Source organism: Bubalus kerabau, chromosome 6 (genome assembly GCF_029407905.1).
Source record: "Bubalus kerabau isolate K-KA32 ecotype Philippines breed swamp buffalo chromosome 6, PCC_UOA_SB_1v2, whole genome shotgun sequence".
NCBI classification, from domain to species: domain Eukaryota; kingdom Metazoa; phylum Chordata; class Mammalia; order Artiodactyla; family Bovidae; genus Bubalus; species Bubalus kerabau.
The window spans coordinates 58,714,756-58,740,273 of NC_073629.1; the positions used below are offsets into that span (position 1 = coordinate 58,714,756).

Here is a 25,518-nt window from a genome sequence, read left to right on the forward strand (position 1 = left end):
ACTTGATGTCTTGGCGTATGCAGTAATGACTACCAGTCTTTAACTCAGTAAATCTACTATCTAAATGGCTGTGACCTTAATTTGTAAAAGTGGAGACCATAGAACACTGGGAAAAAGATTGAAAAAAGACATTTGCTTTCAAACTCTTTATTCACTAGTTATTTACTATGTTAGTTTCCTGAGCCTGCCATAACAAATTACCGCAAACCAGATGGCTTAAAACAACAGAAATTTATTCTCTCATAATCCTGGAAGCCAAAAATCCAAAAGCAAGATATGAACAGGGCTGTGCTCCCATCACTGGCTCTAGGAAAGAAACTTTCTTGCTTCTTCCAGCTTCTAGTAGCTAACAGCATCCCTTGTGGCTGCATCACTCCATCCTCTGCTCATCTTCACATGACCTCCTTTGTATCCTTCTCTTTCTCTGTGTGTCTTACAAGGACACCTGTCAGTGGATTTGGGGCCCACATGGATAATCCAGAGAACTTCCCAGGTGGTGCTATGGTAAAGAATCCACCTGCTAATGCAGGAGACATGAGAGACACAGGTTCGATCCCTGGGTCGGAAAGATCTCCTAGAGGAGGAAATGGCAACCCACTCCAGGATTCTTGCCTGGATAATCCCATGGACAGAAGAGCCTGGAGGGCTACAATCCAGAGGGTCACAAAGAGTCCAGGATAATCTCCTTCTAAAATACTTAACTTGATGATATCTGCAAAAACACTTTTCTCCAAATAAGATCACATTCACACTTTTTGAGGATTAGGGCATAGACATCTTTTGGCAGACCTGTATTAACCCATATGGGAAAAACCTCTATACTCTTTCTCAGTCATCATTATATGCAAGTGGCTGTTATGTTCTATACTATTTCTAAGAGAGAATAATTATAATATTTAAATTGAAATTTGCAACATTCTGTTACCACTTTTAGTGATACTTGGCGAAGGAAATGGCAACCCACTCCAGTATTCTTGCCTGGAAAATCCCATGGGCAGAGCAGTGTAGCGGGTTTACAGTCCATGGGGTCGCGAAGAGTCAGACACGACTGAGCGACTTCACTTCCACTTTAGGTGATACTACTGTATCCTCTTAGTTGTATGTCTTTATGTATTCTAATAATATATCCTTTTCTCTTCATAGGGCCATGTAGGTATACCAGGACCAAGAGGTGCCACTGGACAGCAAGGGCCCCCAGTATGTTTTGAAAGCATTCTTTGTAACTCTGGCATTTAAAAACATTAATGTTAACATATCTTATTTGGTCTCTGCTTTATCTGTGATTTCTATTTTGATTCCTGTTAAAGGGTGAGCCAGGTGACCAGGGTGAACAAGGACTAAAAGGAGAGAGAGGATCTGAAGTAAGTTGAAATCATTTAAGACAATTTGAAATGTATTTCTGGTTTGAGAAAGCAAGGACACAGGGCGTTGCTGTTTATTATAACTTAAATGATCATTCACCCTTTCAGAACAAGAATCACCAGGGGCCTCTAAACAATGTGTTTGTCAATAATTGTGCTAAAGCATTTATTGATTAATTTATGTGTTTTGACTGCCCTCCAAATTTCTCTTTACCAGCAGACTACTCTGGCTTTTAGAAAATTGCCTAGACTTATCCCAAACTAATTGTCCTTCTTTGGGGTTTCAGGTAGAAATAACAACTAGCCTTAAAACCAGTATCGCCAAGAGAAAATTTAGCAGTCATGCTTATATAGTTACTGTAGTAAAGTAGAGGTATAAATCGTTGGACTATATGATACAGAGTCAAAATGGGCTTAAAAGACTTTTTTTTCCCATAGCAAAAGTCAATTATTTGTTATCGACAAACTAAAAATATATTATTACTGAATTTAGCCATCTCCTTCCCTGTATCAGAATAGATGTTGCTTCAACCTTATATATGGAGAAGGAAATGGCAACCCACTCCAGTATTCTCACCTAGAAAATCCATGGACAGAGCAGCCTGGTGGGTTCCAGTTCATGGAGTCGTAAGAGTTGGACATGACTGAGCACACACACACAGCCTTACATAACAACTGGATTTGTAATTTGTAGCATCAGTTCATTGCTACCCAATTTTTCATTCAGCCTTATTAAAAAAAAATGAGAAGAAAGAATACAGCTGTCTCATTCACTTAGAATTTGTAATACCCAAATTGAAAAAAGCAGTGGAAAAATCTGTGAACCTAGAACACTACTAATGCTTTCATATGACTTGCTCATGCTTGCTTTAAATGGCTAAGGAGGAAAATGCTCTCCCAAGGTTTGATCCTAAAATTTCTAATCCTTCATAGTGCTTTCATTTTCTTGGTGTTTTCTTTCTGCTTTTGGACATATCTCAGAAAAAAGAATTTTTTTTTTGCTGTTTTTTCATATCTGTTAAAATTATACCAATGAAAATAAAATATTCTTACTAGGTCACTGCACCTCCAGCCTATACAGTCAGCTCTTCCCAGGTATTAGAACTGAAAAGTGCTGAGGAGCTATGGTTTAAATTCTGTATAATCCATGACAACTAGTTCTTTTCCCACTATGGGCGAGGCTGGCACACAGCCTGAGGTTACACTAAAAGCCCTTATACAATTTCAGATAGGGATGGTTGTTGCCAGAACCGTTTTTTTGAAACTCCATGAACTTAAGGGTCACTTTGAATAGCCAGATGGATCCTGTGGAATAGCCGTCATCTTATTTCTGTAAAGCTTTAAATGTGTTTTTTCGATTTGGAAAAGGCCCTTTAAAATCATTTGGACAGCCCTCTCATCTTTCAAATGAAGTAGTTCAGGTCCGGAAGAGATTATGAGTTACTAAGATCACAAAACTGGTTACAACAAAACCAACATTAGAAACTTTATTTCTTGACTCCCAGTATTACACAGAAGCCTTCTTTTATAGATTAAATTAAATATTAATTTTACTTAACCAACTGATTCATTTATTAGTGTCTCAGATATGAAACTGTGGACAACTATTAAAAAAAATTGGAGCAAGTCAAGTCAAAACCAATTGCAAACCACTACATTTTTTAGAGACTTTCATAATGCAAATGTAGTGAACTGTCCCATAATGGCTTTCAAATACAGAGACTCAAGCCAAAATTTTATTTTCTTCCCAAAACAAAATTCCAGATTTTAGTGAGTTGAAATTTCTTGGTTAAAAACAGTATGAGCCTTACTTACCTCTCTAAGTCTGTGTTTGTATTTTAAAGCTACCCTCTCTAACAAAGTTAGAACTAGCAAAGTAATTGAGATGACTATTCTTCAGCTTCATTTAAATAAAAAACAAATGAGTGTTTGGATAGTGACGGCACATTTAAAATTTTCTGTTATCTAAAGAATTAGATTACCTACTTTTGTAGTCTGTAAAGTGGTACAATTCCAATGAATTGAAAGCTGTTTTAAATGGATCTGATTTCAAGAGGGTTATTCTATTTTTCAAAGCTAAGCAGACAAAAGAGCACAATTCTGCATATACTCTGAAGACTATATATGAATTCATTCACCTTTCCTATTATGGGAACAGGAAAGTCTGTTTGATTTATGAGATACTTAAATTTAAATAAAATAATATGAGTAAGTTGTTTGAAAAGAGCATAGAATGCTTCTAGCTTTATTACATTTTAATTTTTGGGCATTGGTAGAAGAGTGACATTTCCCTCCCTTTTTATGACACCAACTCAATTAATCACCAGCTAACACCTTCTATTTTTTTCTTTGTCTTTGGCCCAGTCTTTAATTTCCTACTGAACAGACCACCTCTGTGTAGGATTAATATTTAGTAATATTTGGCTCTTAATTTAGTTATAAGAATACCTAGCAATTCAAAAGTCAAGGGTTTTTTTAATGCACAAATTCAAAAAAATACCAGTCTTTTATACTTTGTTGACCTTTATGTATTTTAAACCTCCATTGGAAGTCTGTGGTTTCTCTAACTGGCCTACTTCATTTTAGTTATGATGACAATAATTGTCATAAGGAAACTGTTCGTGAATTGACCATCTAAAAACAGAAGAGACTATTTTGTTATTTCTTATAACTTTATGTTCAGTAGGTAGGTTTCTGCCACAATTTTACCATTAAAAGTAGCAAAAGTATTCTTTAAAAATAATCTGCACAGCCATAATTTTCCTTTAGTGTTATTCTGTTGGAGCTACTTCCTCATACCTATCCAAGTATTAATAACTAATATTCTAATTCTAATTTTCACAATGGTAGACCCATATATGTAGGTTTTAGAGTACAGTATTTACCTGTTCTGAAAAAATTCCCAACATAATAGTTACCCCAAAACATAATTGATTTGTGATGGTACATGAATGTCTTTGTTTTTATTTTGTTATTTGAATGTTTGGAATAATGCACTTATATATACGTATAGCATATCTGAACCTTAAGCCATAAACTCAGGTACACTAAAAGTATAACTTTATGTTCTTTGTCATGGAACTTAATTTCTGTTCTGAGTGCCCTTCCTGGCCTGTGGTAGAAACCTAATTGATGGAAATTTAGTCAATTGATTGCCTTTAACTCTGTCCACTCAGATGTCTTGCATTTGATTTAGAGAGTTTTTCCCATTAATTTTCTTTTCAAATATGCAGTTACACTCGGGGTGGCAATGGTGGGAAGAGGAATAGGAGGTGAGATTGGGTCTCAGCCATCATCTGTTCATGCTAGCATCTGCTGAAATGTGCATCATTCCTTTGGAGCCCCATCGGCCATCGTTCCACTATTTTGGTGTCTACATTGGCCCTCCTAGCAGAAGTTCTTTGATCCCTGCTGATTTGTACAGCTGTTTTCTCAACTCAAAGATCTCCTCAGATAGGGCCCTAAGGGCCATGTGTTCTTGGCCACATGGAAATAATATTCTGCTGTTCCCCACACCATGCTCTGTACTTGAGGGACTTAGCCTTTCTCAAGACCCGTGGCCTGACATCTCATGCAGAAATTTCTACTCTTGTTGCTGAAACTCAGTGCAATTTAGTGGACATCTCATGAGGCTTTAGTCTCCCTAGCCATCATCTCTGTGCCCAAGTCCCCACATCTGTCTGCAGTATTATTGTTTCCACCCACTCTGGGACTTGAGGGTGGTATCAGGATCTCTTCTCAGAGATACCCGTCAGTGTCTTCACAGTCTTGCTTCTCTTTTTACTTTTCTCCAAAGTGAAGATTTTTTTTATATCCCCTTAGGTAGGAAAAACTTTCTCTTATGTTATTATAATTCTTCTAAATATGTTCTTTGTGTCATAAATTTTATGACTTGAATCCTTTATTACCTTGATTTTTGAGACTTTTAATATTCGAAAATCAGGTTTTTGTATGGGTTGCACGAAATACTGGAGTGGGTTGCATTTTTGTGTTAAGGAAATACATTCTTTTCAAACTATTACCCCACCATGAGTTTCAGAGGACTATTTTGAAATTCATAAGCTAAAAAAAGTTTATTTTAAAAATCAAAAGTCTAGAACAGATCTTTCACTTTATAAAAAGAAATACTGTGAAGAAAAAAGCACACCAGTTAACATATTTGAATATTATCACAATTCATATACTATTTTGTGCTATTCAAAACAACCAAGAACAAAATTGTTTTCAATATTTAAAATAGTATTTACTTGCCTATTTCATTTCTTCATTGCAATCTAAAATTATAGGGATCATATGTTCCAGAAATTGTATTTACTTCAAGTAAATGCAGTTCACCAACTATCCCATTTTCTTACCTTTAGGAGGAATTTACATTAGTGACTTTTTGAAGCAAGTAAAATAGTTTTTGAACCTGGAGGTATAACCCTTGATTAATATAGTTCCCTTTCATCAAATTCTAACAAAATGGGATTTTTATTTCTTACAGAAAATGCCCTTTTTCTCTGTTACTACATACACTATCTCTTCTTAAAACATTTAAGCTCATTTTCAGAGTATGTAACATCTTTTGAAATTTTTTGTCTTGTTATTATTGTCAAATTGACTTTTTAGCACAACTATCTTCAGATTTTAACAACTTAACATCCCATTTTGGTGAAATTATCTTGATTCTGAGAACTTCTGACTTCTGAAAAATGTGTCTGGTAATGGCAATATGCTTCTTTTTTTTAATTTGTGAACTAGGTCACTCTTTTCCACATTTTTCTTCTTAAGATAATTTTAGGATAGCATGAGAATAATGGCATGATTTGCAAGAGCAAATTTCTAACTATCCTGGCAGACCATTACAGCTGAATCAATTATAATTTAAAACATCTCACACATTGAAAAACAAGCAGCTCTGTGAGAAATAAATATCTTTTCTTTGATTCACAAGTATGTTCTTCTCTGTACTTCCAGAGAGCACATTTTAAGTTAGTGGTTCATATCCCTCACTCTACTTTACGTGCCTTGGGAACAGGAGCGTTAATTTTGCATCTCCAACACATAACAGAGTCCCTGATACCTCATAGTCAATGAATGTTTGTTGCTGTTATTTTGTCACTAAATAGCAAAGTCGTGTCTGACTATTTTGTAACACCATCCACTGTAGCCCACCACTCTCCTCTGTCCATGGGATTTTCCAGGCAAGAATACTGGAGTGGGTTGCATTTCCTTCTCCAGAGGATCTTCCCAGCCCAGGGATAGAGCCCGCATCCCCTGTGTTGCAGTGGATCCTTTACCACTAAGCCACTGGGGAAGCCCCAATGAATGTTCACTGAATTAATTAAATAGGTACTTAACCAATTTCAATAGGGAGACATAGGCCTTGCCTGCAAGTGGGAACTTGTGTTTAAACGATCAGTTTCTTTTTAGAACTATGGGGGCTTCCCCATGGCTCAGGTGGTAAAGCGTCTGCCTGCAGTGCAGGAGACCCGGATTCAATCCCTGGGTCAGGAAAATTCCCTGGAGAAGGAAATGGCAACCCACTCCAGTATTCTTGCCTGGAAAATTCCATGGACAGAGGAGCTTGGTGGGTTACACTCCATGGAGTCGCAAAGAGTCAGACATGACTGAGCGACTTCACTTTCACGTTTTATAAATCTTTGACAGTTAATTGCTTAGTCCTGTCTGACTCTGCGACACCATGGACTGTAGACCACCAGGCTCCTCCGTCCATGGAATTTTCCAGGCAAGAATACTGGAGTGAGGTGCCATTTCTTTCACCAGGGGATCTTCCTGACCCAGAGATTGAACCTGGGTCTCCTGCATTGCAGGCAGATTCTTTACCATCCTGAGCCACTAAGGATAGCTCTTTTTGGAGGCCAGGTGGAAATTCATCGATTATCTGGTCAAATTCTCTCATTTACACATGAAAAAAATGACTCCCAGGAAAGTTAAATGGCAATCCCAATGATAACCAACTAATGAGTGTAAGGACTTGCTTGTAGCATCCAGGTCTTAGAGTTCTTTTCTGTGCCTTCTGTGTATTGCAATCAATTGACAGCAGTGCTTCACATTTTTAGGGTCCTAAAGGGAAAAAAGGAGCTCCTGGTCCTTCTGGGAAACCTGGGATTCCTGTAAGTAACAGGCTGTCTTCATCTTTATTATTTTTCTAAATAGAATTGGCAACTTTAGCAAGCAGAATAGTTTGGAGCCAATTATGACAAGTATTGGATAAATCACATTGTCTTTAAAAAATGTTTAAACCCGTGCTGGAACACAGAGGGAACAAAATATGACCATTAGCTCAAAACCAAGCTTGGTGTTGAAATAGAAGTCACTGCAGTTAAAGGATGTTATTTTCCAGTGTATGGAGACCTGTCTGTGAATTCATCCTACTACTGTCTGATGATGAGCCACTGAAAAACAGGGAACTTGGAGTCTTGACTAAATGAATGGTGACAAAGGTCAGAAATTTCCAAGCGTGATTAAAAGGACGTGACCTGGATTTTAGTGAGAGAACTTGACCTCTCATTTTCCTGGGAAATAGAACAGAAAGTCTTAGAAGAACAAAAAAACTTCAAATCCTTTCATCATAAAACAAAGTTTAATTTTACCTTAGCCATTCATTTCCTCTTTGGCCAGGCAAGTATGTGTTGACTAGCTTATATAGCAAAGGCTTCCTGCAGGTCTCCCCTAGCCAAGGGCCTGATTTGAGTGGCCTGTGTTGGTTCAAGAAAAGTAAAGAAGTGAATATAAATTATAAGCACATTGAGATCAGAGATCCCTGTAGATTAAATCTTGTTCCTCAAGAATAGAAACAAAAATGTTCAGACCTTTATTCAGTTGTATATTTATCTAATTCAAAGCAGCAATTAAAGAGCCTTAATTTATTTCTTGGGGAAATAATACAGTATGAAGTTTTCGAGATGATGAATGTCAGCCTGTATTCTATGCTGACAAGTGCACATGGCTGATCTTTTCTCCACAGCTGGATAAACCATGGGCTGGCACAGTGAGAAATACTAGGAGAGTACATTAAAGCAGAAAAGATTACCAAGTAAATTGCTGATTAGCTTGGCATTTTGTTTAGGGGACAGTTGACTGATCTGTTGTATCCAAATAGTAAATTATTAAGGAATCCAGGAAATAGAAAAATTTATCCTGGGACAGAATATTAAAAATGTAACCCCCTATCTTAATAAGTATAAAAGTATTTGTCATTTAAATATCTGTACAGCATCTCTCTATAATCCAAGTAATTTTTAATTATCAAGGGACTTCCAGGACTACCTGGGCCAAAAGGCATGCAAGGATACCATGGAGCAGAAGGCATTTCAGGAAACCCTGGAAAAATTGGGCTACCAGGAAAACACGGACTTCCTGTGAGTAGATTGAATGTTCTTTGCACTTTATTTCTTATGCATAAGTGTCTCTTTACAAGATCATAGATATTTTCGCTGTCTTTCTTAGCTTTGACATTCGCTCAGATTAAGGCAATCATCACTATAATAATTATTTTGGAATCGTGTTTATCATTTTCAGGGAATGTCAATGAGTACATTCTGTTGGATATTTTATATATAATAACCCATATTATTACTAGTTTATATCATTCTTAGTACATATAAAAACTGGTAACTAGGAACCATAAAGAAGTAATATTTTAAAGGCTACACAAGCTGACTGTTTTGAGTTCATCAAATGTCTTAAGCCACCTTTGGAACATTTCAGGCTTAGCAATAACTCAAGATAAGCTCTGCCAAAATCATTTTCCCTTTACTTTTATAGCCACACTATTTTATAAGAATTATGTCAATATTTTCTCTGTGTTCATCCATTGGTGATGCAATGAGCAATGACATAGATTCTTATTTTTATGCAAATTTCTATCTTATTTATTTGATCAGAAACTTAAAATGATACTTTTGTCTTCACTTATCCACTTTCCCTTTTTCCTTCCTAAGGTCATTATAATCTGGATATTTATTGTTATCCCATGTTGTGTTTCCACTTGAAATATGAGAATAATTAATCACATATTTCAGTAATCCAGTAAATCCAGTAAAATTTATCCTTTTACTTTTCTACTATTTGGATATGGTTATATATTAATCTGTTTTTCTTTTCTTAAATAAATCAGTCCTAGTTGTTTATTCATATGAACTTGGGACTGTACCAAAACCAAACCCAAATTAATATTCTTCTTTCACTGTAATTAACTATCTCATTTGTTTAAAAAAAAAATCTATTGAATTATGACCAGCAAATCTAATTATTTAAGAAATAAATATCTAACCAGATTCTATCTGGAAAGGTGAATATTTTTAAGGAGGCTTAGCTTGGTTTCTATTTGTTTTGGAGACAGTATATCTGAATATCAGACCATCAAGTTAAGGCCTAGAAAACTTTGAAAGTCAAGCTGATGTTTTTAATTAAAATATGTACTTCATAAACTTCTACCATTAATATCAGTCTGGTTAAAAGAGGACTTTGATTTGAGATCTCAGTCTTAAAGAGAGCTCATGCCCTGGGCCTTCATTTAGATGCTACATTCTAGGCTCACCATGTAATAGTCTTAAAATGAGGTTGTGGATTTTAAAAAATACAATATCAAAAGCTTAAGAGTTGGTCTGAGTCTCTGTTTAAGTTTTACTTAAAAATGTTATAATGAATCTTATTTTATTGCTTTGAATAAGATTTTGAGGGTTGAAACAAGGAAAACCACATTTCAAAATATGTCATATATTTTGCTGTGAACACAAGTTTAATCAAGGAGGTGGTATGTATGTGGCTGTGCCCAGTAATCTATAAGGCTAATAACTGAGTTGTAAATACTAATAATAGCAAATAGATTGATTTAATTATAGGAAGAGGAACTCATTTGTTTTCTGACTAAAATACCACTAACCCAGATACTTATTCCAGATATGGATAATACAGATCAGTATCCTATGTATATGTGTTTAATAGGAATTTCAGATATTCAGCATATAAGATATGTATCAGACACTAGTGACAGGTCACAGTCATGCATTACTTTTTATATCAGGTCACTTCATTGTGAAAACTTCTTTCTGGTAATATGTGACACCTGCAGGTCCCCCTGGAAAGGACTGAAAATTGGGAAATGGAATGAATACACTGATTTGGACTTAGAAAAATATGAACCATTTTCTCTTGCATAAAAACAGCAATATGGCACGTGACTATTATCTGCTGCTAGTTTCTAGAACAAAAACAGACATTTTCTAATTACATTCTTCTTCAATAGGATAATACTTCAAGGACAGTAATATAATGACTGAGAGAAGCTAATACAGAAAACAATCGATGAAAATAAGATAGTGATTTCATTTTAATTTTAAGTTATATTCTAGAATCTGGCACACTGCTTTTATTGACAGTGTGGGTGAAGGCTAAGGCATGAAACCAAATCACTAGCTCAATACAGGACAGACTCAAAATGAAGGGGACTTAAAGCCAGATGCTGAGGCCACACTCAGGGCTATTGCAAAACTCAGAACTCCAGAGCATATTGGCAGGGCTTCTTTAGTTACAAACACCAAGCATGGCTATATGGATTGCCCGTATATATGGGTTTGCCCAAGCTCTGCCCACTGGGAAGAGTTTCTTTCAGTGATGTCTTTCACAGTTCAATGCAGCAGCAATCCCTTGTAAATGATGGTGAAATTCAGTGCACATTTAGCTATAAAACAAGCTGGAGCTTTCTTCTCCCTTACTAACTGGTTAAGAGAATTCTCTAGGAAGGCTGAAGGAGCAGTAGAACAAGCATCATGGACGTCTCAATTGCATGATGGCATATTTCATTTGTGATTTTTGGACTACTAGGGCCCAATACCGGAGAAGGCAATGGCACCCCACTCCAGTACTCTTGCCTGGAAAATCCCATGGACAGAGGAGCCTGGTAGGCTGCAGTCCATAGGGTCGCTAAGAGTCGGACACAACGGAGTGACTTCACTTTCACTTTTCACTTTCATGCATTGGAGAAGGAAATGGCAACCCATTCCAGTGTTCTTGCCTGGAGAATCCCAGGGACGGTGGAGCCTGATGGGCTGCTGTCTATGGGGTTGCACAGAGTTGGACACGACTGAAGCGATTTAGCAGCAGCAGCAGCAGGGCCCAATACTATTTCTATTTAGACATGAATGCTGCTGTACACAGCCAGTTTTATGATTCAGTGGATCAGCTATCACTCTTATCATAATGAGCAGTTCAGGACACATAGTTATTTGATAATTCAGTTTCAACCAGACAAAGTCCAGAACTGCTTTCCAAATGGGAGATTACATTTGGCAAAGAAGGCATGACTTATCTACAAAGCCTTATGGATATAAGCTCTGATTCTCTTATTGGGATTACCAAAGGCTGCATATAGCATCTCTATTAGCTAAAGACCCTTCTCATATTATTGGATCTGCTCAGTCATCCATTCAAATAGCAAGGTATCTTACATGGCATCTTGAATCTGCTGCAGAGTCTTTTCCTCGGGGCCCACAAAAACTAGCAAGTTGGCAAAGGATTTGAATGGATATTTCTTCAAATAAGATACACAAATGACCTGTAATCACAAGGAAAGGTGCTCAGCATAACTAATCATTAGGGAAAACAAAAATCAAAACCACTATTAGACACCACTTTGGGCTTCCCTGGTGGCTCAGCAGTAAAGAAACCACCTGCTAGTACAGGAGATGTGAGTTTGACCTCTGGGTTGAGAAGATCCCCTGGAGGAGGAAATGGCAACCCACTCCAGGATTCCTGCTTGGGAAATCCCGTGGACAGAGGAGCCTGGCGGGCTATAGTCCATGGGATCTCAAAGACTCAGACATGACTTAGCAACTAAACAACAAGAACAACAACAAATTACTACCACTAAGATAGCTAGTCCCTACCACCCCCCCCCCAAAAAAGAAAGAAAATTATAAAATAAGAAAATTGTTGGTAAGTTTGTAAAGAAATTGGAACCCTTGTGCACTGCTAATCGGAATATAAAATGCTGTAGCCACTGTGGAGAACAGTATGGCAGGTCCTGAAAAATTAAACATTGGATTACCATATGATCCAACAGTTCCTCTCCTGGGTGTATACCCCAAAGAACTGAAAGCAGAAACTTGAACAGAAATTTTCCCAATGTTCATAATAGCACTACTCACAGTCATCAATTGATGGAAACAACCCCACATGAGTGTCAGCAGTGAAACAGATAAATGTGTTATATACATATTAATACAGTGGAATGTTATTGTCTTAAAAAGGAAGGAAATTCTGACACATGCTACAACATGGATAAACCTCGAAGACATTATCCTAAGCCAGACACAAACATAAAGATATTATATGATTCCATTTATATAAGGTACCTAAAGTGGTCAAATTCATAGAAAGTAGAATGGAAGGACTGGGAGGAGAAGGAAATGGAGAAGTTACTGTTTAATGGGTACAGAGTTTCATTTTGGGGACAGAAAAGGTTCTGCAGATGGACGATGGTGATGGTTACACACCAGTGTGAATGTAGTGAATGCCTCTGAACTATATATCTAAAACTGGTTAAAATGGTAAATATATGCTATATATTTTTTGCCACAATAAAGTGAGTAAATGGGTTGTAGCAGCATACCCAAAGGTGGTATAGATTGACTCCAAGGTCTGGAGAGGTTCACCAAGCATCATGCCTCTTTTATTGTTTTGAGCAATGCAAAGTACTTGTCTCTTAGAGAGGGTATCCTGATATACCCGCCAAACCTAGGAACTTCTTCCATCTACCAAGTGTTGTGAACTTTTTAATTCTATCCTCTGACATATCTTTGGGCTTCCCTTGTGGCTCAGCTGGTAAAGAATCTGCCTGCAACTCAGGAGACCTGGGTTTGATCCCTGGGTTGGAAAGATCCCCTGGAGAAGGTAAAGGCTGCCCACTCAAGTATTCTGGCCTAGAGAATTCCATGGACTGTATAGTCCATGGGGTTGCAAAGAGTCAGACATGACTGAGCAACTTTCACTTTTCCGGCATATCTTTAGGGCACTTATTCAGTCCAGGTTGCACAGTGTCCTCAGTTTAATGGACCTGCGTGATATTTTGTGAGCTTTCAAGACTGTTAAGATATCCCACTGGTCTGTTTTACTAGAGGAAACTGAGCTGACATAACACTGAGATAAGGCATTGAAGGGATACAGCTCTCTCTGCCTTGTGAAAGCAAGCAAACTGCTTCTGATTATCTTTACAGATAGAAACATTGGTAAGAAGTATTTCACTGGGCCAGTAACTCCTGTTGCTAATGGCTATCTTGTTTAGTAAAGACACCATTCAGAAACTGCAGCGGTGACTGACATTAACACACAATTAATTTTGTAAGTTTAAGTGTTGGAGTTATCTGATGTTTGCATCAGTCAAGTAAAATGGGTGCGAAATATAGTAGAATCACTGCTCCTGCATCTTTTGGCAATAGTATTTACAGTTTTCCACAGGGACATGGTGGTTAATGTGCACAGTTTTCTGCATGAATGTGCTGTTACCTTAGGTATACTACTGTGGGGAAAGGGGCAGGAAGAGATAGGAAGGGGTGGGAAGGAAGGGCTTCCATGTGTCTCTTCCCTTTCTACTACAGTAGCCTTTACTTTATGAGTTAGGAATTTTCACTATTCTCTGAGATTGGAGAAAAAAAAAATACAAAAATGACAACTGGGCTCATAACCCTGCTGAAACTACCTGGAAAAGATATCAGGCCAAAACTGCATTTATCACTATTTATCACTTAGCCTTCATAAACTTTCCACTCTGACCAGAGTGCCATGACGATATTTTGGATTTCCAGGGTTTATTATCAGTTCAAATCCAATATCTAACAGCCCCAGAAAAGTTGAGACTTTCCCTTTTCCCAGTGTTCAGTCACCTGGTAAATGAACACAAGTCCCTCTGAAGATGGCTTAGGGCAAGAGTTACTGTGTACACCTATGACCACATTGCAGGTTCTTCCTCAAAGAGAACCTGCCTCCCCTTCAGTCAAAAGGTTCTGGGCTAGGAACTGGCTTGAGACTGGGAACTTAGTGAGAGGTCCTGAATCCCAAGTATAGTGACTTAAATTAGGATTATGCAGACCTACCTATATGTCAGTATATTGGCATAATGTATGTTTAATTTCTTGGCTCTTTGATCAACTAACAATTACTACAGATCTCTGTGGTCAGAACATTTGGTTCTGCTCCATCCTGTGGCTTATTGTTGGAGAAGGCGATGGCACCCCACTCCAGTACTCTTGCCTGGAGAATCCCATGGACGGAGGAGCCTGGTGAGCTGCAGTCCATGGGGTCGCGAAGAGTCGGACGTGACTGAGTGACTTCCCTTTCACTTTTCACTTTCATGCATTGGAGAAGGAAATGGCAACCCACTCCAGTGTTCTTGCCTGGAGAATCCCAGGGACGTGGGAGCCTGGTGGGCTGCCGTCTATGGGGTCACACAGACTGGGGGACACGACTGAAGTGACTTAGCAGCAGCAGTGGCTTATTGTAATAACTTCTTCTACCTTTTCTCTGATAGTAAAGCCCTGTCACCTAGACTCTACCACTCAGAGTCCAGTGAAGTGAAGTGAAGTGAAGTCACTCAGTCGTGTCCGACTCTTTGCAACCCCATGGACTGTAGCGTACCAGGCTCCTCTGTCCATGGGATTCTCCAGGCAAAAATACTGGAGTGTGTTGCCATTTCCTTCTCCACGGGATCTTCCCAACCCAGGGATCGAACTGAGGTCTCCCACATTGCAGTCAGACACTTTACCCTCTGAGCCACCAGAGAAGCCCCCTATTTAAATAAGGGAACCTAATACTAAGATTTCTTACCACCTTGGTAAAGAGTATCCTTTGATCCCTTTCAGGGGCCATCGTTAGAGGGTGATTGATCAGATCGCACATGATAAATCTACCTCCACATTTCTATCTTTCTGAGCCTTTGGACCCTTCCTATGCAGTATGCTAGGGGAGTTATAGCACTTCAACCTCATTGACTGTAGGCCACAGTTGAGTCAAGGCTTCAAACTGCCAGTCCTTCAGGCTGTTAATGGTGCTTCCAGATGCTTGAACAGGGTGGCTATCTCCACAGGCAAGGAAGACTAAGAGGGATTGAAGGTTCACAGTTCTTGGGCCTTGCCCATGTCTGGTCAGATATCCCCATCCCTTGTCCTAAAGTTCTACTCTTTCTCCACCCAGTGCCCTTATTTAGCTCTAAGTTCAGTTCAGTTCAGTCGCTCAGTCATGTCCGACTCTTTGCAACCCCATGGACTGCAGCATACCAGGCTTCCCTGTCCATCACCAACTTCCAGAGCTCACTCAAACTCATCCATTGAGTCGGTGATGCCATCCAACCATCTCATCCCTCCCCTCCTGCCCTCAATCTTTCCCAGCATCAGGGTCTTTTCAAATGAGTCAGTTCTTCGCATCAGGTAGCCAAAGTATTGGAGTTTCAGCTTCAGTATCAGTCCATCCAACGAATAATCAGGACTAATTTCCTTTAGTATGGACTAATTGGATCTCCCTACAGTCCAAGGGACTCTCAAGAGTCTTACCAATACCACAGTTTAAAATCATCAATTCTTCTGCACTCAGCTTTCTTTGTAGTCCAACTCTCACATCCATACATGACTACTGGAAAAACTATCACTTTGACTAGATGGACCTTTGTCAGTAAAGTAATGTTTCTGCTTTTTAATATGCTATCTAGGTTTGTCATAGCTTTTCTTCCAAGGAACAAGTGTCTTTTAATTTCATGGCTGCACTCACCATCTGTAGTGATTTTGAAGCCCAAGAAAATAAAGTCTGACACTGTTTCCATTGTTTCCCCATCTATCTGCCATGAAGTGATGGGACTGGATGCAATGATCTTCATTTTTTGAATCTTGAGTTTTAAGTCAGCTTTTTTACTCTCCTCTTTCACTTTCATCAACAGACTCTTAACTTCCTCTTCACTTTCTGCCATAAGGGTGATGTCATCTGCATATCTGAGGTTATTGATATTTCTCCTGGCAATCTTGATTCCAGCTTGTGCTTCATCCAGCCTGGCATTTTGCATGATGTACTCTGCATAAAAGTTAAATAAGCAAGATGACAATATACAGCCTTGTATACCTTGTATCCCAATATACTCCTTTCCCAATTTGGAACTTGTCTTTTGTTCCATGTCTGGTTTTAACTGTTGCTTCTTGACCTGAATACAGGTTTCTCAGGAGGCCAGTAAGGTGGTCTGGTATTCTCATCTCTTTCAGAATTTTTCAGTTTGTTGTGATACACACAGTTATAGCCTTTGGCATAGCCAATGAAGCAGATGTTTTTCTGGAACTCTCTTGCTTTTCCTATGATTCAGCGGATGTTGGCAATTTGACCTCTGGTTCCTCTGCCTTTTCTAAATCCAGCTTGAACATCTGCAAGTTTCAGTTCATATACTGTTGAAGCCTAACTTGGAGAATTCTGAGCATTACCTTGCTAAAGTGTGAGATTAGTGCAATTGTGCAGTAGTTTGAGCATTCTTTGGCATTGCCTTTCTTTGGGATTGGAATGAAAACTGACCTTTTCCAGTTCTGTGGCCAGTGCTGAGTTTTCCAAATTTGGTGGCATATCGAGTACAGCACTTTAACAGCAGCATCATTTTAGGATTTGAAATAGCTCAGCTGGAATTCCATCACCTCCACGAGCTTTGTTTGTAGTGATGCTTCCTAAGGCCCACTTGACTTCCCACTCCAGGATGTCTGGCTCTAGGAGAGTAAGTGATTACACCATCATGATTATCTGGGTCATTAAGATCTTTTTTATATAGTTCTTCTATGTATTCTTGCCACCTCTTTTTAATTTTTTCTGCTTCTGTTAGGTCCATACTATTTCTGTCATTTATTGTGCCCATCTTGGCATGAAATGTTCCCTTGGTATCTCTAATTTCTTGAAGAGATCTCTAGTCTTTCCCATTCTATTGTTTTCCTCTATTTCTTTGCATTGATCACTTAGGAAGGCTTTCTTATCTTTCCTTGCTACCCTGGAAACTCTGCATTCAGATGGATGTATCTTTCCTTTACTAATTTATGTTATATTCTATACAATTGTATTTTTTATTTCTAATAATTTACTATTGTGATCCTATTGGAGTTTTAGGTGGTAGTATTTTCAAACATTGGCAACTTTAACTCTTAAACTCAAATTTTTTTCTTCTTTCAACACAGGCTGATAGGGACTCCCACTACTATTTGAAAATGTAGCAGCAATAGTAGACATCCTACCACTGCTACCGTCTGAGCCACCAGGACTTCCCTGGTGGCTCAGATGGTAAAGTGTCTGTCTATGATGCGGGAGACCCAGGTTCAATCCCTGGGTTGGGAAGATCCCTTGGAGAAGGAAATGGCAATCCACTCCAGTACTATTGCCTGGAAAATCCTATGGACAGAGGAGCCTGGTAGGCTACAGTCCATGGGTCGCAAAGAGTCGGGCACGACTGAGTGACTTCATGTTCATGTTCACCACTGCTAATAATAGCAGAAATCCTACTACATCCTACTATTAGTCTTAGAGAAACTTCGTCTAAAATTCCTCTATTAAGAATATTTTGCCATCTTTATTCTTTAGTTTCTTTGTCCTGTACTATCTTTTGGGGTGTTTGTTTCTCTTTTTCTTGTTTTCTAATTTTCATTGTATTGATTGAATTCTCTTCTGCTGGTTTAAAAGTTACCTATTCTCTCTCAACTGGTGTTCTGGTAGCAGTTGCCCTGAATTTAAGAACCAAATGTGTATTTATTTAACTCTAGTTATTTGTTTAATATGTCACTAATTGTATCTTCCCTCTAACAAAACAAATACTTTTATTTGCTCTCATGCCCTTTTGTTTCCATATACCATCCTTTCCCTTCATCATTTTTTTTTGTTTACCCTTCATCATTTTTTAATATAAGGTTGAATTTTGACTTAATCCTCAGGCATTTACTTCTCTTTATCCTTAGTTTCTTTTTTAACAGAGTAGTAAACGCAACTATTTAGTCACTATTACTTTTCAGCATTTCTTGTAGAATCTTCTGAATTTGTTTCTATTATTATTTGAATACTTCCTCCAAGAAGTATTTTTTGTGTAGGTGTTTGTGAGACAAACCTGAGGCCTCATATGCCAACAGATATGTTTATTATTCTCTACATTTACATGAGACATTCAGCACTGAGTGTGGTTCTAGTTAGTAAAAGAAAAAGGAAAAGCCACCAGATTGGACTGAAAGAAATAAAACTGTCTTTATTCACAGATAACATGATCATCTATATCGAAAATCCTTCAGAATCTACAAAAAAAAAAACACAAATATTAATTTAGCAAGGCTGCAGGGTGCGATATCAATATGCGAAAAGGAAATGTATTTCTATGTACTGTATTCCTGAGCAATCGGAAATTGACATTTAAAAAGCCATATTAATACAATTATGTAAAATTTAAAAATAAAATAAAATTTAAAAATAAAAAATAAAAAGCAATATTTACTGTCGTGTTAAAATCGGATAATCTGACCCCCCTAAAATATGCAACTTGATACTGAAAACCATATGACATTGCTGACAGAAATTAAAGAAGACTCAAATAAATGATGTATGCACTATATTCACAAATCAAAGGACTCAATACTATTAAGATGTCAATTATCCAATACACTAGCCTTATCTTAAAACTTTAAAGGTACACCTGGCTTATGAACCAGCCATTCTGAACTGGCCTAGAGAAATAAAAGCATATGTCCACACAAAAACTTGCACATGAATATTTGTTGCAGTTTTCTTTGTAATAGCCCCAAATTGGAAACAATCCATGTGTCCATCGAAAGGTAAATGGCTAAACAAATTGTGGTACATATGTATAATGAAATATACATAAAAGAATAAAAAGAATGAGCAATTGATACATACTACAATATGAATATATCTCAAAATAATTATTCTGAGTGGGGAAAAAGGCACAGCAAAGAGGACATACTGTAGACTGCCACCTATATAAAATCTAGACACTGGAAACTGATCTGTAGAGACAGAAAGTAAGTCATTGTTTTCCTGGAGAGGAAAGTGTGTGTGAGGACGACTTACAGAGGGAGAGGGGAACATTTTGGGAGTGGTAGATATGTTACCTTCATTTTAATGTACTTTTTCACAGATGTATTCTTTATGTCAATTTATCAGGTTCTAGATTTTGAAGTTTACGTTAACGATACCTCAGGAAAGTGGTTTTATATGAAGATAATAGGGAGAGAGAGAGAGATGACATTGAACTACAACCAGGAGTAAATTAGGAATCATAATGGTGAGTGGAGAAAGCAAAAAAGAAATATTCTAGGCAGAAACAATAGCATATACAATGCTAGGAAGAACAGTATGATTGAAGAAGAAGAGGAAGAAGGTCAGTTGTGGCTAAAGTTTAGTGAGCAAAGTGTAGAATGATACAGTTTGGTGCTGTTGAGGTAAGCAAGAGCAGCATCATGGTGGATAAGGAAAGAATTACCAGGAATACTGAGCATTATCTAGACAGTGGGATCCCATTGAGTATTAAATATAGGAGGAATATTATTCTGGCTCCAGTGTGGAAAATGGATGGGAAGGGGCAGGAGTAGATGCAGAAGACTAAAAAGAAGACTATTTACTGCGATATTCCAGGCTATATATATGCATGGTTTGTACTAGACTGATGAAGTGGAAATGGAAAGAAACAAATGGATTTAGGCGGTATTTAAGAAATAGCTTTAATGTGACTTCAATGCTTGATTTTGGAAGGTGCAGGAGGAAGGGAGATGTCAAGGATAACTTCTAAATTTCCAACTTGTTCAAGTTTCTAAGTCAGTGCATTGTAGTGCCCATCACTAAAAAAGCAACTGCTGAAGGAGGCCCAAATTTTGTGGGAGAGGTTCTGACATTCGAGCAAAGGTGGTAAGTGAGCAATTAGATATTTGGAGCTAGGGCTCAGAGAGGAAGTCAAATATAAATTTAAAGTATCAACCTAGTAAAATGTACTAATCAGAGTCCTGTTTTGAAGTAGATGGAATACTCAGCTGGAATTTTGAAGAGACTAATTATAGAAGTGTGGTCAGGGTTCAGTCAGTCACTAAATGATGTTGGGTAAACTCAGAGCCTATCAACAGTAGGAAGCAATTAACCAGCCTGAGAGCTGAAAGGTTAAAGGAAAGAAAGAATGTCAGGTTGAGAGTCAAGTTGAGACCCAGAGCTATTAGAAAAGAAGAATCTTACAGGAGCTATAGTTGAAAGTAACCCAGTACTTACAGAATGCCCAAGTTGGGAGGAGATGGAAGAAAAACATATATTACCTCTCTCTTCTGGTAACTTTTGGTGTCCTACTGGTTCATCCCATTGGCCAACCACAACTGGAAGTCAGAGCACAAGAGAATCAGAGGAAGCAGTCCCTAAAGGTGAGACTCCTAGGAAAATTAACAACATAGAGGATAGGCAGTGCGTGGATATGGGGAGCAAATGAATAAAAAACACAAATATTAGGTTAAGAGTAGAAAGAAGGTCTAGAACCAAGTGCTGATGAATTCTATCATTTGTAAGTCATGTAAAGAAGAAGAGGGGACTACAAAGGAGTCTGAGATAGAGTGGTCATAATAGAAAAAGAATGCCTTGTCTTGCAAGCTTAAAAATATTTCAAGGGAGAGATTCATCAGCTGCATCTAATAATCATGAGAGACTGTGTTGGACATGTTTTATTCTGTTTTTGGTTTGGTTTTTTGGCTACTCAGTGTCTCAATCCCATTTTTATGTTCAGAAATTTTTGTGTTTTCTCTCTTTTTGAGTCTTAACGGGAAGCCACCTTTTACTACAGAAGTCAAAAATTTCAGACCTTCACCTTGCAGTCCCTCTTTGAAACAGGGATGCTGGCCCATGACCCAGGCCTAAGCAATCAAGTATATTCACCTACACTTTCAATTGAGAAGCTAATAATACACAGAACCGAGGATAACAAGACTCTCTTCTGGTGGCAGCAGCAATAACTTTCAATGGCACTCAGTCTCCAGGGATGACTGGCATCAACATTCAAGAGCTACGGTGGTGCTCACTATAGTGTCCAAATTCTGGCTGCCTCGTCTTTTAATTTTATCCATTTTCCAAACCTGGTTTTCTAGATTTATCTGTGATTATATGAGCTACTCGATGTCTTTACAGTAAACTTTTTGCTTAATTGTTTTCTGATGTTTGCAAATAAGGACCTCCCCCTGACTAATACAGAAATCTAAGATATCATTATAATTGTTGCATATTAGTATATGGAAATCATTGGTAACTTGAGCAAGTAAATAGTTATTTGATTAATGGAGGCAGAAACAGGACTCGAGTGCTTGAGAGTGAAAGTAAATGCCTGAGTAGTGAGGAAATCAAAATATACAGACAGTTCAATGAAGAAATTCAGCTCTAAAGGAGAAGGTAGGAAAATAACTAGAGAAGAAACTGAGTCTAAGGTCAAAAGTTATTCTTAAATTATAGAACCTTAACCATATTTAAATGCTAGAAGAACTTAGTCTAGATGGAGATGCTGAATACTTGAAATCAAGAGATTAGTCAGACAACAAAACGTGCATATTCTAACTCCACTTAGAAAGTTATCCTACTTCTAATTGAGGGTCATTTAAAAAATAGATTCTGAGCCACATATCCCTTTATATTTGAGTATAAAAAACTCATTGAATTTTGTGATGAAAAGATGAAATGAATTACAATAATATTGAGTACTGTACAATATACCTCCCAGGGCCATGAAATTGAGCAGCATCTGGTATTTCTATTAGTAAGCAATTAGGTATCAGATCATAATTCATTGTCTCCTACTTTTTAGTGTTTTCAAAAAATGTTAGGAAAAAAATTATGTGCATACTTAGAATATCATGAAGTTAAAAGTATTGAAGCATTTTGTAACCTTTGAAATAAAAGCAAAATAACTTTCCCTTAAGGAGTCCCCTTTTAACCTCAAGGTTTACACATGCTACTGGTATTTATGGATATAGAAATATTTTTTACAAATGTCTCTGCTCCCCATAGAATATTCGTAATGAAACTAGAATTATAATGCTTAATAAGGGACTAGTCTGTTCTGTGAAACTAGTACAGTGGCTAAACTAGTCATTAGGAAATGTGATTTCTAAGGGAATTATTTCTAAAAGCTACTATGGTGATAGAAAAACTACTTAAGAGAAAGCAGTATAATTTCTAAATACTAGCAAGTTACCGGGAATATTTGCAACAAAGGATAAGGACATCATTCTATTGGTCTTTTGTGTATGTGTGTTTCTCCTTTTTTTATTTCTTTTTTTCAAATCATGGCACCATGGTGTTTTTTGGCTCGTCATTAAAGACTGCTGGATTTTTCCACTGAGAAAAATATTTATCCTGGGATTTCTAGGATTATGCAAGTGCCTGATTTTCCTAAACAATGTTCTTTCTCTTTTTGATGTGGCCAAAGGAGTTAAAGAATTTTTGGCATACTCATGCTGCAGTTTCAATGTTTCTTCAAGGTCATGTGACTGCAACTGAAGGATGGTATTGGGGAAGCTCACAGTTGACTGTGTGAATTTTCTTCTGTATAAATGAGTGTTTTGAGACTAGTCACCTTAGCACATCTGCAGTAAATGAGTCTACCATGCTGTTTTCATTGAGCTGGACTTCTGTATTAGCATAATACCTGAGTCATTTATGAAAAAGGAAAACAACCTTTTCCCTGAAAAGACCATAAATCTATTTGTCATCAAAATGAAGGCTTACCCGTCTTTATTTTTCATTGCTGCAACTAATAACATTGGTTATTGAAAAAGAGGGAAAGAAACAAGCTAACGACTTGGGACAAATCCAAGCCTTTCAGTCTTGACTTTGAACTTCATCAGGTAAACATAGGCTTAAGTGTTGTCAAAAATGAGATGATTGTCTTGGAAAACCGTTGAAAGTCTTGCATTTTTCCACCTGTGGATTGGGTCCACCTAGTCTAAGTCTAAGAAGGAAAAACACACTTCATCAGCCACTCATAATCCAAGCATAGGGTAGCAGGACCACCATGGAAGCCTCTGTTAGGAACACCAGCAGTCCTGGCACCCCTCTGGGTGGTGTATTCCCTAGTTTATGAGCTGGTCACCCCAAAGAAACTTCTGTTTCTAAGAAGATATATTTCTTTTTTCTTAGTATTTTGGAGGAAGAAACATACCAGCAGGGGCCAGATCTGCATTCATCAAATCCTGTCACCTCTTGATTATTAAGGGGTTGAGTATCCAGTTAGGCTTTAGCCTGATTGCTACTTTCTCCCTCTTCTCCACCCTTCTGCTTGTTTTGGCCCATTTACTGCTCATTAGGAACTCTTCCAAAACAGATAGAATTCAGCCTATTGGGCTGTTTATTAGCAACAAAATGAAAGATTTGCTAGAGGATGTAACTTTCCTAGTTGACTCTTCAATGACTCCAAATCCAGTAAAGTCTGTACTCTTTGTGGAATATTGTTTCTTTATGATCTGGCCTCAGTCTTATATTCTACCTTTCTTTTTTAGTCTAACAATTATTAAATGCTATGTGCAAGGTGCTGAGTATATATGAAGTTTATTCTCACCAAAACTCCATGAAGTAAGTATAGCTATTATCTTCAGTTTACAGAAAAGGAAGCTGAGACTCAGACTAAGTAAATTGCTCAAGATCACACACACAATAAATAATAGAGCCAGGATTCAAAATCACACAGTCTAGATTCAGAGCCTGTATTCTTAACCATTGTGCTATGCTTTTTCAATCATGCTTAATTTGCTAGACATTCCTCCAAATTCTGTATATTTCCCCCACTTTCATGCCTTTGTACATGTAATATATTCCCTCTGCTTTGAAGACTCTTCCATCTTTAACCTTAGGAAGAAAAACTTCTTAATCTTTCAGAATTGAACTTAATTGAACAGTTATTTCTTTCAGGCACCCTTCCTTGGACTATTCAGTCAAAGCTAAGCATGCCTGCTCTGAACTTCTGTACACTCTGTATACTGATTCCATCAGAGCATGGATCATTTGGGCACTAATTAATGATCTTAATGTCTTTCTCCCTCGGGCATTTGTAAACTGCTATAGAACTGGTGTTCTGTTCTGTTTTTGTATCGCTAGTATTTAGCATAGTGTCAGGTCCATTTAGAAGAAACTCAATAAATATTTGAAGAACAAATGTTCTTTGCATAATAATTATGACTTTAGAGACGGAGTTTAAAATTAAGATGTGCTTGCTACTTAAAAATCATCTATAAAATGGATACAGTAGTATCTAATTCATATGGTTTTTATGAGGATCAAATGAGATGTTGTATGTGAGGTGCTTGGTAGGCTGCATGCACTTATTGCGTTATTGTTTTTCCATAATAATTTTCGTAGCTAGGCTGACATTCAGTAACCAAATATTTGTTTAGTACTTAAGAGTGTTATTGAACCAAACTTGGGTCCACTCACCTACACAGTAAAGCCAATTCACTGACACCAAGCTGTGGTGAAGGAAAGTGCAGTGTTTATTGTAAGTCACCATACAAGGAGTCCTAGACAGCTAGTGCTCAAAATGCCCCAAACTCTCAGATGAGTTTCAGCAAAGCATTTTGAAAGGCACAGTTAAGGAGGGCTATCACATAAACAATTCACACTCATAAACAATTCTCTGGTTCATTGTGAGGTTACAGGGTGGTTAGAAGGGTTAACATTGTCAATCCTTAGCTGCCAGTGGGACTGGGGGCCATATACCCATAGCTATCAGGTAGTTAATTTCTTCCATTTGGTGAGGGTTTTAGTGGCTCAGACAGTAAAGAATCTGCCTGTAATTTGGGAGACCTGGGTTCAATCCATGGTCAAGAAGATCCTCTGAAGAATGGAATGGCAACCCACTCCAGTATTTTTGCCTGGAGAATTCCATGGACAGAGGAGCCTGGTGGGATACAGACCTTGGGATTGCAAAGAGTTGGACATGACTGAGTGACTTTCACTTCTTGAATGTGTGTGAAACAACTCAAGAAATGTTCATCAGATATTATAGTGTAGATACTTCATAGGGGAGCTAAAGCAGAGGATATGGGGGGATAGGACTGTCCTAGGGAAGACCCCACAGGGTCCTGCTCAGTTACAGTATGAGCCTGGAGTTAGGAAAGATCACAGTGAACAAGAT

The 25,518-nt window shown here is 37.8% G+C and overlaps 1 protein-coding gene across 1 annotated transcript in view; it reads left to right on the plus strand.

The window, feature by feature from the left end:
• Positions 1–25,518, plus strand: part of COL24A1 (collagen type XXIV alpha 1 chain) — a 404,934-nt gene that overhangs the window by 316,322 nt on the left and 63,094 nt on the right. The window contains exons 45-48 of the mRNA XM_055587104.1: positions 1,144–1,197; positions 1,308–1,361; positions 7,427–7,480; positions 8,621–8,728. Coding sequence (XP_055443079.1) covers positions 1,144–1,197; positions 1,308–1,361; positions 7,427–7,480; positions 8,621–8,728 — 270 coding nt within the window. The remainder of the gene's footprint in view (positions 1–1,143; positions 1,198–1,307; positions 1,362–7,426; positions 7,481–8,620; positions 8,729–25,518) is intronic.